General features: G+C 51.3%; 1 protein-coding gene across 1 annotated transcript; it reads left to right on the top strand.

Annotated features, from left to right (window-relative positions):
* Positions 1-358: 358 nt before the first annotated feature.
* LOC143804852 (ras-related GTP-binding protein A) lies at positions 359-11330 on the top strand. The gene is made up of 10 exons (XM_077283355.1): positions 359-475; positions 683-721; positions 2886-2985; positions 3062-3128; positions 5622-5844; positions 6363-6458; positions 6551-6673; positions 6748-6839; positions 8149-8264; positions 10625-11330. The coding sequence occupies exons 2-10, from the start codon at positions 695-697 to the stop codon at positions 10720-10722; spliced, it is 942 nt and encodes a 313-aa protein (XP_077139470.1). The 5' UTR covers positions 359-475; positions 683-694; the 3' UTR covers positions 10723-11330.
* The last annotated feature ends 3675 nt before the right edge of the window (positions 11331-15005 follow it).

Here is a 15005-nt window from a genome sequence, read left to right as displayed (position 1 = left end):
GCTGTACAACATACACAGTGCACATGGGGGGCTGTACAACATACACAGTGCACATGGGGGGCTGTACAACATACACAGTGCACATGGGGGGCTGTACAACATATACAGTGCACATGGGGGGCTGTACAACATATACAGTGCACATGGGGGGCTGTACAACATATACAGTGCACATGGGAGGCTGTACAACATATACAGTGCACATGGGAGGCTGTACAACATATACAGTGCACATGGGGGGCTGTACAACATGTATAAGTACCAGTACTATACTGATATCTGTGCCTCCCCTACACATAAAGCTGCAGGAAAAACCACAGCGTGTGACCAACAGTTCTAGAAGCCGCACACAGCACACACAGCCTCTGCATCCGATCACGTGACTCCTGAGGGCAGGTTTCTACTTCCGTTGCGGTCATGTGATGCTGGATCATGTGATCCGGCGACATCCGGGTGGCAGATCGCTTTGTGAGAGGTGGGTGCTGCTGCCGGGGGCTACGGGGAGAGCGGCAGATGTGTAACGGCTTGGGGTCGGTGCCGCGGGCAGTGATGGGGGTCTACCAGTCCTGGCTGCTCATAGTGGAGGGCTGCAGTCTGGTCTCCATGTGATCGGCAGCGGCCCCGTGTTCATAGCGGCGCTTGTGCTGCGCATGTCATCTGATGAGATGTTTGGTTTTTGCAGGAGTTTCTGGTTATGCCCAGCTCAGCCATGAAGAAAAAGGTAACGTGCTGCAACCGCACGCCTGCTCAACACCGCTGCACAACACCCCTGCTCAACACCCCTGCTCAACACCCCTGCACAACACCCCTGCACAACACCGCTGCACAACACCCCTGCACAACACCCCTGCACAACACCGCTGCACAACACCGCTGCACAACACCGCTGCACAACACCGCTGCACAACACCCCTGCACAACACCGCTGCACAACACCGCTGCACAACACCGCTGCACAACACCGCTGCACAACACCGCTGCACAACACCGCTGCACAACACCGCTGCACAACACCCCTGCACAACACCGCTGCACAACACCCCTGCACAACACCCCTGCACAACACCCCTGCACAACACCGCTGCACAACACCGCTGCACAACACCGCTGCTCAACACCGCTGCTCAACACCCCTGCACAACACCGCTGCACAACACCGCTGCACAACACCGCTGCACAACACCCCTGCTCAACACCCCTGCTCAACACCCCTGCACAACACCGCTGCACAACACCCCTGCACAACACCCCTGCACAACACCGCTGCACAACACCGCTGCACAACACCGCTGCACAACACCGCTGCACAACACCGCTGCACAACACCGCTGCACATCACCCCTGCACAACACCGCTGCTCAACACCCCTGCACAACACCGCTGCTCAACACCCCTGCACAACACCCCTGCACAACACCCCTGCTCAACACCCCTGCACAACACCCCTGCACAACACCGCTGCACAACACCGCTGCACAACACCGCTGCACAACACCGCTGCACAACACCGCTGCACAACACCCCTGCACAACACCGCTGCACAACACCGCTGCACAACACCGCTGCACAACACCGCTGCACAACACCGCTGCACAACACCGCTGCACAACACCCCTGCACAACACCCCTGCACAACACCCCTGCACAACACCCCTGCACAACACCGCTGCACAACACCGCTGCACAACACCCCTGCTCAACACCCCTGCTCAACACCGCTGCTCAACACCCCTGCACAACACCGCTGCACAACACCCCTGCACAACACCCCTGCACAACACCCCTGCACAACACCCCTGCACAACACCCCTGCACAACACCCCTGCACAACACCGCTGCACAACACCGCTGCACAACACCGCTGCACAACACCGCTGCTCAACACCCCTGCTCAACACCCCTGCTCAACACCCCTGCTCAACACCGCTGCTCAACACCGCTGCTCAACACCCCTGCACAACACCGCTGCACAACACCGCTGCACAACACCGCTGCACAACACCGCTGCACAACACCGCTGCACAACACCGCTGCACAACACCGCTGCACAACACCGCTGCACAACACCCCTGCACAACACCCCTGCACAACACCGCTGCACAACACCCCTGCACAACACCCCCACCGCTTCTTCCTCTGCAGGACTGCCCCCCACCACACCTCTGAGTAACAGTCCCCGGCCGGACGGCTCGGCGTCTCTAACAGTCCACGGACGGCTCGGCGCCTCTGAGTAAGGCTATGTGCACACGTTGCGGACTGGTGTGTGGATTTTTCCGCACTGATTTTGATAAATCCGCAGGGCAAAAACACTGCATTTTTCCTGCGGATTTATCGCGGTTTTACCACGGATTTTGTGCGGATTCTACTGCGGTTTTACACCTGCGTTTTTTTTAAATGGAGCAGGTCGTTTCCGCGTGTTTTTTCCGCAGCATGTGCACAGCGGTTTTTGTTTTCCATAGGTTAACATGGTACTGTACACCACATGGAAAACTGCTGCGGATCCGGAGCGTCAAAAACGCTGCGGATCCGCAGCAGAAACCGCATGTGCACATGGCCTGTCAGTCCCCAACTCAGCGCCTCTGAGCAACAGTCCCCGGCCGGACGGCTCGGCGCCTCTGAGTAACAGTCCCCGGCCGGACGGCTCGGCGCCTCTGAGTAACAGTCCCCGGCCGGACGGCTCGGCGCCTCTGAGTAACAGTCCCCGGCCGGACGGCTCGGCGCCTCTGAGTAACAGTCCCCGGCCGAACGGCTCGGCGCCTCTGAGTAACAGTGGCCGGACGGCTCGGCGCCTCTGCAGACACCCCCTCCGCGTGTGGGACCACCTGCACCTCGGCCGGGCGCTTCTCCTGCATGGTCTGACCTGCTTCTCCTTTATTTCCCACCAGGTGCTATTGATGGGGAAGAGCGGCTCAGGGAAGACCAGCATGAGGTCCATTATCTTTGCCAACTACATAGCCCGAGACACGCGGCGCCTGGGAGCCACCAGTAAGGCCGTGTTCTGTGTCGGCCGCTCGTCCCGCCGCATTGATCTTCTTGTGATTTTCTGCTTTTTTCCTCGCAGTTGATGTTGAGCACTCTCATGTCAGGTTTCTGGGGAACCTGGTGCTGAATCTCTGGGACTGTGGAGGGTAAGTCGCTGTAGATAACTTTATCCCACAACCCCAGCCTAGAACTTATCTGGTCACAGTGTACACGCAGTCCGATCTGTACCTTATTCATTGCAATCCCTGGCGAGGAGTCCAGTGGGCGGTGCTATTGGTGACTAACAGCTCCACATACACTGTCATACAGGGGAGGCTGTCAATCAATGAGTAGCTCCACCCACTGGACTCCTATACATAGAAACACCAGGGATTGCAATGAATAAGGTACAAGTTATCCTGAATCTTCTCCCACCTCCGGTCTATCACTCTGCTCCGCAGCTTCTATATACCGTGCTGCCCCCAGATCGGATGCTTTGTACAATGTGACTGGTGTTCTTTAAGCTGGTCCATTAAAGTGATTCTCCAGGTCCTGCCCTGTGTCATTGGTGGAAGGCGCTACTGACCTACCATTAATAGGGTGGGTGACGGTGCCATGTGGCCTCTGAGTGCTCTTTACAGTGCTGTGTTCTTGAACGCTCCATCACATGTGGTGCGGACCTGTACATGGACCTGCGCGCGGACCTGTACATGGAACTGCGCGCGGACCTGTACATGGACCTGCGCGCGGACCTGTACATGGACCTGCGCGCGGACCTGTACATGGACCTGCGCGCGGACCTGTACATGGACCTGCGCGCGGACCTGTACATGGACCTGCGCGCGGACCTGTACATGGACCTGCGCGCGGACCTGTACATGGACCTGCGCGCGGACCTGTACATGGACCTGCGCGCGGACCTGTACATGGACCTGCGCGCGGACCTGTACATGGACCTGCGCGCGGACCTGTACATGGACCTGCGCGCGGACCTGTACATGGACCTGCGCGCGGACCTGTACATGGACCTGCGCGCGGACCTGTACATGGACCTGCGCGCGGACCTGTACATGGACCTGCGCGCGGACCTGTACATGGACCTGCGCGCGGACCTGTACATGGACCTGCGCGCGGACCTGTACATGGACCTGCGCGCGGACCTGTACATGGACCTGCGCGCGGACCTGTACATGGACCTGCGCGCGGACCTGTACATGGACCTGCGCGCGGACCTGTACATGGACCTGCGCGCGGACCTGTACATGGACCTGCGCGCGGACCTGTACATGGACCTGCGCGCGGACCTGTACATGGACCTGCGCGCGGACCTGTACATGGACCTGCGCGCGGACCTGTACATGGACCTGCGCGCGGACCTGTACATGGACCTGCGCGCGGACCTGTACATGGACCTGCGCGCGGACCTGTACATGGACCTGCGCGCGGACCTGTACATGGACCTGCGCGCGGACCTGTACATGGACCTGCGCGCGGACCTGCGCGCGGACCTGCGCATGGACCTGCCCGCGGACCTGCGCATGGACCTGCGCATGGACCTGTACATGGACCTGTACACGGATGTGCCACAAGCAGAGAAGCTTCATCTCTTGCTGCAGTTTGTGTTAAAAAAACAAACTGTGCTTTACTCACCATCCCCAGGTTTAGCACTGAATCTTCTCCGGTGCTCACGATGTGTCCGGTATTGATCAGTGAGCTCAGCAGCCTGAGGGGGTGTTGTGCCTACACTGAGCTCACTGATTCGCTGTCACCATAACGTCCACTTTGTGGCCAATACCGGGCACCAGGAGCAGCGACAGATGTAGATGGCACTCTGATTCTACCCTTGATGTGACGGCCAGTAACGCAGATACATAGAATTATTTCCGGATCCCTTTAGTGTCCCCGCAGTGTGGCGCTTATTTCCGGATCCCTTTAGTGTCCCCGCAGTGTGGCGCTTATTTCCGGATCCCTTTAGTGTCCCCCGCAGTGTGGCGCTTATTTCCGGATCCCTTTAGTGTCCCGCAGTGTGGCGCTTATTTCCCGATCCCTTTAGTGTCCCCGCAGTGTGGCGCTTATTTCCCGATCCCTTTAGTGTCCCCGCAGTGTGGCGCTTATTTCCCGATCCCTTTAGTGTCCCCGCAGTGTGACGCTTATTTCCGGATCCCTTTAGTGTCCCCGCAGTGTGGCGCTTATTTCCGGATCCCTTTAGTGTCCCCGCAGTGTGGCGCTTATTTCCGGATCCCTTTAGTGTCCCCGCAGTGTGACGCTTATTTCCGGATCCCTTTAGTGTCCCCGCAGTGTGGCGCTTATTTCCGGATCCCTTTAGTGTCCCTGCAGTGTGGCGCTTATTTCCGGATCCCTTTAGTGTCCCCGCAGTGTGGCGCTTATTTCCGGATCCCTTTAGTGTCCCTGCAGTGTGGCGCTTATTTCCGGATCCCTTTAGTGTCCCTGCAGTGTGGCGCTTATTTCCGGATCCCTTTAGTGTCCCCGCAGTGTGGCGCTTATTTCCGGATCCCTTTAGTGTCCCCGCAGTGTGGCGCTTATTTCCGGATCCCTTTAGTGTCCCCGCAGTGTGGCGCTTATTTCCGGATCCCTTAAGTGTCCCCACAGTGTGGCACAGACTCGCTTTCTTCTGTAACATAATCTCATTCCTTCTGCAGTCAGGACACATTCATGGAGAACTACTTCACCAGCCAGCGGGACAACATCTTCCGTAATGTGGAGGTCCTGATCTACGTCTTTGATGTGGAGAGCCGGGAGCTGGAGAAGGACATGCATTACTACCAGTCGTGTCTAGAGGCCATTCTTCAGAACTCTCCAGATGCCAAGGTGTTCTGCCTGGTCCACAAGATGGACCTGGTGCAAGAAGACCAGAGAGACCTGGTACGTGGCTGCTGGTGTTTTTTTGGCCCCTTATGGGCAATATTGCATCTTACCAAACCCTAAGGTCTCGTGCAGACTGCTGTATTTTCAGTCCATCAAAACATCGGATCGCACTCGGACCAATCCTATTCTGTGGGGCCGTGCAAATGTCCTTTTGTTTTTTTCTATCCAAGGAAAGAAATCGCAGCACTTGCTTTGCATCTGTAAATCGTATTGCACTCGGCCATGCAAGTCAGTGAGTCAGTGGAAAAAAAAAATCAGACTGCACTCGGATGGCTTCAGAGTACGGTCCAATTTTCACAGACTGACAATGTTGAGGAGGAAATAAAGCACATTTCTCCTGGGTGCTGGGAGTTTGGTAGACTGTGATTTCGGCTGTTCTGCACCCAGTGTGGGGCCGCACTGCTCAATGTTTGTTTTTTCACCAGTGATAGTGGCTGAAGTGACAAAGGTCGGGAGGTTTCCATCCTGTCACATTGTATTGTCTTGTTTGCTGACCTTGTAGATCTCTTCTTTAGATATTTAAAGAGCGGGAGGAGGATTTGCGGCGCCTTTCCCGGCCCCTGGACTGTGCTTGTTTTAGGACTTCTATTTGGGATGAGACCTTATACAAGGTAGATGACGCCCGCGTGGTTTCTGGGGGGCAGAGGTGTTGGTGTCTTCTGCTGACGGCCATTGTCCCCTTGTCTGTGCTCTCTCTCTTCAGGCCTGGTCCAGTATCGTCTACCAGCTCATTCCTAATGTCCAACAGTTGGAGTCCAACTTGCGGAGCTTCGCCCAGATAATTGAGGCTGACGAAGTTCTATTATTTGAGAGGGCGACATTTTTGGTAAGTTCCCATCACCCGCTCTGTTACCTTTCACCAGGGTCAGAATTTAGTGATTCTTTTTTCTTCTTCTCCAGGTTATTTCTCATTATCAGTGTAAGGAGCAGAGGGACATTCACCGGTTTGAGAAGATCAGTAACATTATAAAGCAGTTTAAGCTGAGCTGCAGGTGAGGCGGAAATGACACTGATTAACCCCTTCATTCCACCGACATTTAAATTTTTTTTTCTCTCTTCCCTTCTCCCAAGAGTCAGACCTTTTTTTTTGTGTTTTTTCACTACATAGGGCTTGTTTATTACAGCCGAGTTGTAGTTTTGGATAACATTAATTTTATTAAACGATATATGGGAAAATGGGGAGGAAAAAATTCACGTGGGGAGGAAAATGCAGTTCTGACTTTTTTTTCTTTTTTTTTCTTTTAAAGTATCAAACAGGTCCCAACAATTGTGGCAACATTTTTTTTTTTTTGTAACTTTATTTCTCTCTTGATGTTCTGCACGAGGGTGTGACTTTGTGGCAAGCTGGTGGGTTTTCTGGTGTCACTCGAGGGTGGGCACGGCGTGTCACGGGAGGGTGCTCACGGCGTCATTGACATTTTATTTTTGGGAAGGTGCAGCGACTGAAATGAAGATGAATCTGGCATTTTTCTTTTTACATTTGCTGTTCAGGTTTTTAGTTTTACGTTTCGGACTGTTATAAAATCTGCTAAGACCAAATATGTTTTTGTTTTTTTTTCCTTATTCTAAAAAAGGATGTAAGGTGGGGGGGATTCTAACGTTTTCATAATTTTGTTGTATTTTTTAAAACATTGCTTTGTTTTTACTGTTTTAATCATTTTATGGGACTTGAACCTGCGATTGTTTGATTGTTCTGTTTCCTGCACCACTACAGCTTTGCGGTTTATAGGGAAAATGATGTTGTGCTCTGCGGCCCTACCACTGCCTAGGCTTACAGGTGTACCAAGATGGCAGCCATGGGAACCTCCAGCAGGCCGGGGGGGCTGCCTTCACGACCCAGTGAGCCTCTGTACGCACCCACATTGGGAGCCTGCCTGCATGGCCAGTCAGTGACTGACAGTGAGATTAACTTGGTTGTACGTCCTCCATCAGAGCTGGCTCTGGTCGCTGCTGTTACATGAGATGACGGCTGTGTAACACAGCTGGGGTCTGCCAGGTTTGGCGCAGACTCCACTGAGCGAGCTCCATATTTGTTGGCCCACGGTAGGACTCGTCTTACGCAAGAAAGGACTTAAAAGGGGTCGTCCACCTCTAGGATAACCCTTATCACTCTGAAAGTTTGCCCCCATTAAAATAAAAACCCCTATACTCCCCTCCGGTGCTGGCTCCGTTCCTGAGACTCGCGTGTCATGTCTGACTCCTCAGTTAATTTCAGCTATTTTCTTTTGGAAATTTCCATGAATACAAAAGTCCTGGAGATGATGATGTGTTTTTCTTTTTTTCATTTCTGTTTCTTCACAGTAAGTTGGCTGCGTCTTTTCAGAGCATGGAGGTTCGGAATTCCAACTTTGCAGCTTTCATTGATATTTTCACATCCAACACCTATGTAATGGTTGTCATGTCTGACCCATCAATTCGTAAGTATGAATTGTGTAATCTTCTGATGTTAGACCAGCGTGTACGGTGTAGGCCGGGCACAGACTGATCACTGCTGGTTTATATTCCCGTGTACGGTGTAGGCCGAACACAGACGGCTTATATTCCTGTGTACGGTGTATGCCAGGCACAGACTGATCACTGCTGGGTTATATTCTCGTGTACGGTGTAGGCCGGGCACAGACTGATCACTGCTGGCTTATATTCCTTTGTACGGTGTAGGCCAGGCACAGACTGATCACTGCTGGTTTATATTCCCGTGTACGGTGTATGCCAGGCACAGACTGATCACTGCCGGCTTATATTCCCATGTACGGTGTATGCAGGGCACAGACTGATCACTGCCGGCTTATATTCCTGTGTAGGCCAGGCACAGACTGATCACTGCTGGTTTATATTCCCGTGTACGGTGTATGCCAGGCACAGACTGATCACTGCCGGCTTATATTCCCATGTACGGTGTATGCCGGGCACAGACTGATCACTGCCGGCTTATATTCCTGTGTAGGCCGGGCACAGACTGATCACTGCTGGTTTATATTCCTGTGTACGGTGTAGGCCAGGCACAGACTGATCACTGCCGGCTTATATTCCCATGTACGGTGTATGCCGGGCACAGACTGATCACTGCCGGCTTATATTCCTGTGTAGGCCGGGCACAGACTGATCACTGCTGGTTTATATTCCCGTGTACGGTGTAGGCCAGGCACAGACTGATCACTGCCGGCTTATATTCCTGTGTAGGCCGGGCACAGACTGATCACTGCTGGTTTATATTCCCGTGTACGGTGTAGGCCAGGCACAGACTGATCACTGCCGGCTTATATTCCTGTGTAGGCCGGGCACAGACTGATCACTGCTGGTTTATATTCCTGTGTACGGTGTAGGCCGGGCACAAACTGATCACTGCCGGCTTATATTCCTGTGTATGGTGTAGGCTGGGCACAGACTGATCACCGCTGGCTTATATTCCTGTGTACGGTGTAGGCCGGGCACAGACTGATCACTGCTGGTTTATATTCCTGTGTACGGTGTAGGCCGGGCACAAACTGATCACTGCCGGCTTATATTCCTGTGTATGGTGTAGGCTGGGCACAGACTGATCACCGCTGGCTTATATTCCTGTGTACGGTGTAGGCCGGGCACAGACTGATCACTGCCGGCTTATATTCCTGTGTAGGCCGGGCACAGACTGATCACTGCTGGCTTATATTCCTGTGTATGGTGTAGGCAGGGCACAGACTGATCACTGCTGGCTTATAGTCTTGCTACATCGTACACGGGAATATCATTGTACACTGCCACATTATATATCCTCATCATGTTAATGTGACGGACACCAGTGTACCCAAGTGTGTTCCAGAGTTGGGGAAGGCCTGTAACACAGCCACCGTCCTGCTCTAATGGTGGCACCCCGGTACTGAGTGGCCACTGGCTGTGAACGTGCTCCATGTTATTGTGTCCCCCTGCCTGTGTATCGTTATGTAGATGTGCCAGGATTCTTATTAAATAATCACAATTAAAGGGAACCTGACAGCTGATACAAGCTTCCCGATCCACAGGGAGCAGTGAGCCGGCATCGACTGTGGTCTCTGCCAGTTGTGTGACTCCGAGATGCTACAGCGCATCAGAGAAAAACAACGGCCTCTCCCTGCGCTTCACTGGAATAGCCAGTCTCACTCTACATGCGTGTATAGAAACAGACCTGTCAGTCACTGTCAGTGGGCGGGGAGATGCCACCATGGACCCACCAGTCTGACCAGTCTCCAGCTCCGCTCGGTCACCGACAGCTTATAGGGTATGTTTTTTTTTCTCTGAAACACTGCAGCATCTCAGAGTCAGACACACGGGGCTGAGATCTCACAGCCGGTGCCTGATACAACATGGGACTCGTGTCAGGTGCCCTGTAATAACATTAATTAATAATTAAAGAAAAATGACATGTTAAAAAAAAAAAAAAAAAACACACTTTTTTTTGCATGACTTGACAAATTCTTGTAGTTTTTATGCACCTACTTAATGGCTTATAGTTATTATGGTTTTGCCATTCACCAATCTATAAACGTTATGAGCTGCAGGATGGCTGCACTGTTATATAGGACATGCTGTATTCTAACATGTTTGTGTTTTCTCTCCCTCTCTCTATTATCTCCTTTCGCTTCTCTCTACTTCTCCCTCCTTTTTTCTCTTTCCTTCTTTCTCCCTCTCATTCTCTCTCTCGTTCTCTCTCTTTCTCCCTCTCCATCCCTCTCCTCTCTCTTTCTGTCTCTCTCCCTCACATCTTTGTCCCATTCCTTCTCGCCCACCCCTCTTCCTTCTCGCTCCCTCTTTCCCCCAACAGCCTCAGCAGCGACTTTAATAAATATACGAAATGCGAGGAAGCACTTTGAGAAGCTGGAGCGTGTGGATGGTCCTAAGCACAGCCTGCTCATGCGCTGAGGCTCCGGTCAGGTCCAGCATCGTTTACGAGTAGCCCTCCTAATCAAGCGTCCCATTTTATTTAGTGTAACGTCCATCTCGCCTAAATCCTAAGTGATTCATTTTGTATTGAGAAATCTATATCGAGGGTGATAGTAATGGAGGCCATGACCCTGACACGTCACTATCCGGAGTCCGGTGCGTCAGACAATATCATTACCAGATTGGTGCGCGTCTTCACATGAACAATGTGTACACCAACGTGTTACTTTATAGGAGGTCACCTTTTAGGGCAAAGGATGAAATGTTTTGCAGCGTTCAGAGAGTGGATGGTCTTAACAGTCACACCTTAGCAGCGTCTCCTCACTTCGCCCATGTGTCATGAAGATGAAGCTTTTTTTTTTTTCTAAATAAAAAAAAAAAAAAATTACTCTAAATTCCTTTACAAGATAACGGCCATTATTGGTATGTTATTTATTAGAGTTGGCATAAAATATAAACAGTTTCTTGAATTCAATGTATTTTTATGCTTTGAAATAAAAATATTTATGCTTAAGTCTCATTATTATCATATATATTTGTGACAAAGTCACTGGCAAAGTTCTGGAGGGGAAATACATTTTACTGAGGCTATTGCCTTCAGTGATTTGAAACCCAGAAGTTTGCTTCAGCACACTATGTTGAGACAGGTTGATTTGCCATTTTAAGGGCTGGGTTTTTGTGTACAACCATAGAGCAGGTGGGAGGTTGTCCACCTTATCTCCACCCCAAGGTGTGGTCTGGGTTTTAAATAGTTGGCCTTCTGAGGCATTCAGTGTTCGGTAGGCCTGGAGAGTGGAACCTGTGTATTTTGGTTTTTCCTGAACAGGCAGATCACCGCAACCACACGGACTGTGCTGTTATGTTATTTGCTTTACCTTAGACCAGGAAGGCCTTGTTTATTTTTGCTAACTCTGTACTGGCTTATGCAGCACTCCTAATAAACCAGTGAGAGGCTATAAGAGATAGTGTTCCTTTATCTACCTGTGTGTGTGCAGACGAGTGAGCCACTCCACCACAGTTGGTGGATAATGCGGGCAATGTTTGATGGCTGTGGGCAAGCCGAAAGTCATGGGTGAAGGTGACCACAAGCCGGTAAGCAAAGTCAGACAGCATGGATGACCTGATTAATCACCTTGTGAAAGCCCAGCAGGAGACAAGTCAGCTGCAGCTCCAACAGCAACAAGACCAGTTCCAACAGCAGCAACAGCAGATTGAGTAGCTCGCAGAGGCCATCTGTGAGAGACAGACAGCCCCTCCCCTAAGTCCAAATCACAACACATACGTCTGGAAAGCTGTAAGACGAGCGATGAAAAAAAATGACTCCGGGCAATGATGTGGAAACTTTTTTGACTGTGTTTGTAAGGGTGGCAGAGCGGAAGAAGCTGCCATCAGAGCTGTGGGCAGAGGTGCTGGTATGCGGACTCTTGGACTCGGGGAGTTTGGTAACTCTGGTAAGGGCCACACTCCCTCACCAGTTGATCACTGAAAAACACGTTGGCGTCCTCTGTATTCGCGGGGATGCCAAGGACTACCACATTGCCAGAGTGTCTAAAAAAGCGAACTGTAGGGCTGAGACCCATGAGGTCGGGGTGGTTAAAGCGAACCTGTTCCCAGGTTTGGCCGATATAAGATACGGCCACCGCCTTTTAGGGATTATCTGCAGCATTCTATAAAGCTGTAGATAAGCTCCCAATCCAACCTGAAAGATAAGGAAAATAAGTTTTGTTATACTCACCGGGGGGTGGGGGATCTGGTCTGATGGGTGTCACAGGTCCGGGTCCATCGCTTCCCATCTTATGATCGCCGCCCTGCTGCTTGCGTTATGGCTCCCTGGCATCGCGCTCCTGTTGAGAGCAGAGCACAGTAGTGCGGTGCGCAGGCTGTGGTCCTCTCTGACCTTTCCCGGCGCCCTCGCACTGCAATGGTTTCCTCTGCCCTCAAGAGGGCAGATAAATACACCTGCGCAGGAGCGCGATGCCGGGGAGCCATGACGCAAGCAGGAGGGCGGCGATCATAAGATGATGGGAAGCCCCGGACCTGCGACACCCATCGGACCGGACTGCCCCCGGGGGGAGTATAAGTTATTTTTCTTATCTTTAAAGTCGGATCATGGGCTTATCTATAGCATTATAGAATACTGTAGAGAAGCCCTGAAAGGCGGTGGCCACATCTCATATCGGCCAAACCTGGTAAGAGGTTCGCTTTAAGGAACTACTACACCAGGTGATAATAGGGCGGGACTTGTTTTGGGACTGAAGGCGGAAGTTTCAGGTGACTCAGACAGGAGCCGGCTCCACCATGAAGAATCCCCATCGGAGGCGGATGAGTTCCCCCTGTGTGTCCTTGCTGGTGACAAAGACAAGACTGACCAATGAGGCAAAGATTCCTGAATTGGGATTTTCTGGGGGGAAATTTTGGGACTGCTCAAACGCAGGATCTTACTCTAAAAGGGGCAATTGACAATGTGACTGATATATGGTGTCGCTCAAGTACTGAGGGCTCACACTAGGTATCCACATTTAGCTTTAAATGAGGAGCTGCTGTATCTGGTCACTAAACAGAGAAAGGAAGTGGTAGAGCAGTTATTACTGGGTCCCTATAGTTGTAGAGTACTAGACCTGACCCATTCTCATGTCTTGAGTGGGCAGTGGGAAGTAGACAAAACTCAAGAATGGGTCCTTCAGAGGTTCTACTGGCCTGGATGTCATAAGAGATTAACTACTGCCAGTCCTGCCCTAGCTTTCAGCTAACTGCTCCCGTATTCCACTTCCAGAGTCCCCTAGTGGCGTTGACTATTATAGAGGTGCCATTTGATGGGATTGCCATTGACTTTGTAGGGCCTCTAGTTAAGTCTGCCAGGGGGCACCAATACATCCTAGTGGTGATGAACTATGTAACTCAGTACCCCAAGACGGTACCACTGAGAAACTTCTCTGCCAAAAATATAGCCCGAGAGCTACTCCATATTTTCTCCCAGACGGGCCTGCCGAAGGAGATCCTGATGAACCAAGGGACTCCTTTTATGTCTAAAGTGATGAGTGAGTTGTATAAGGCTCTCCAAACTTCACAACTCAGGAAGTCAGTGTACCATCCACAGTCGGATGGCCCGAGACAGAGGTTTAACAGACCTTGAAATCCATGTTTAAGAAGATCGTGGAGAGCATGACAGAGACTGGGATTGCCTACTGCCATATCTGTTGTTCTCTATCAGAAAAGTTCCACAGGCCTCTGCGGGGTTCTCACCGTTTGAGCTGCTATGCGCATGGCACCCTCTGGGACTTCTGGATATTGTAAAGGAGACCTGGCAAGCAGAAGTTACACCCCACCGGAGGATCATCGAGCTTATGGGCCAGACGCAGGACCAGATCGCAAAGGTGATGTTGATTGTGAAGGAGAGCCTCCTTCGAGCACAAGAGGCCCAGGCAAGGTTCTACAATCGGTCAGCGAGGCTGAGACAGTTTAGCCCTGCAGACCGGATATTGAAAAATTAAGTGATGTAAACTACAAGGTCCATCAGCCAGCGAAAAGGAAGCCATACCAAGGGTGCCCCATCAACCTATTCAACCCGTGGCGTGACAGATCCAGTAGAAGTTACATGCCTGGAGGCCAATCCTGAAGCCAAGGTTGAGGATGTCACAATGGCAGACACCCTGTCACCGGCTCCGAAACAGTGCAGAGAACTGCTTCAGCGAAACCGAGATCTGTTTTTGGAGTTGCCAAGATGTACGCAAGTTGTGGAGCATGAAATCCTGACGGGACCGCATGTGACGGTGAACCGAAAGCCGTATCGGATTCCCAAAGCCCACCACAAGTTGATCTCCAAGGAGGTGAGGAGAATCATGGTCATTGGATGTTTTGGGTTGTCATTATGATTTAAAAAGAAAAAACACAGTAGTTTGACAATAAATGGCTTCACCCAACCATTAACCATGAGTGGAGAAAAACTTTTGGTGTTATCATTCATATTCTCTGGAAAAAAAAAAGGGCAAGAAAGCAAAAATTCTGCCGGGGTATGTACACTGCTCAAAAAAATAAAGTGAACACTTAAACAACAGAATATAACTCCAAGTAAATCAAACTTCTGTGAAATCAAACTGTCCACTTAGGAAGCAACACTGTTTGACAATCAATTTCACATGCTGTTGTGTAAATGGAATAGACAACAGATGGAAATTATTGGCAATTATCAAGACACACTCAATAAAGGGGTGGTTCTGCAGGTGGGGACCACAGACCACATCTCAGTACCAATGCTTTCTGGC

The sequence above is a fragment of the Ranitomeya variabilis genome, chromosome 2, assembly GCF_051348905.1.
Source record: "Ranitomeya variabilis isolate aRanVar5 chromosome 2, aRanVar5.hap1, whole genome shotgun sequence".
NCBI classification, from domain to species: Eukaryota; Metazoa; Chordata; class Amphibia; order Anura; family Dendrobatidae; genus Ranitomeya; species Ranitomeya variabilis.
Note: the sequence above shows the minus strand (reverse complement) of the source record. Positions and strands in the feature narration are given on the sequence as shown.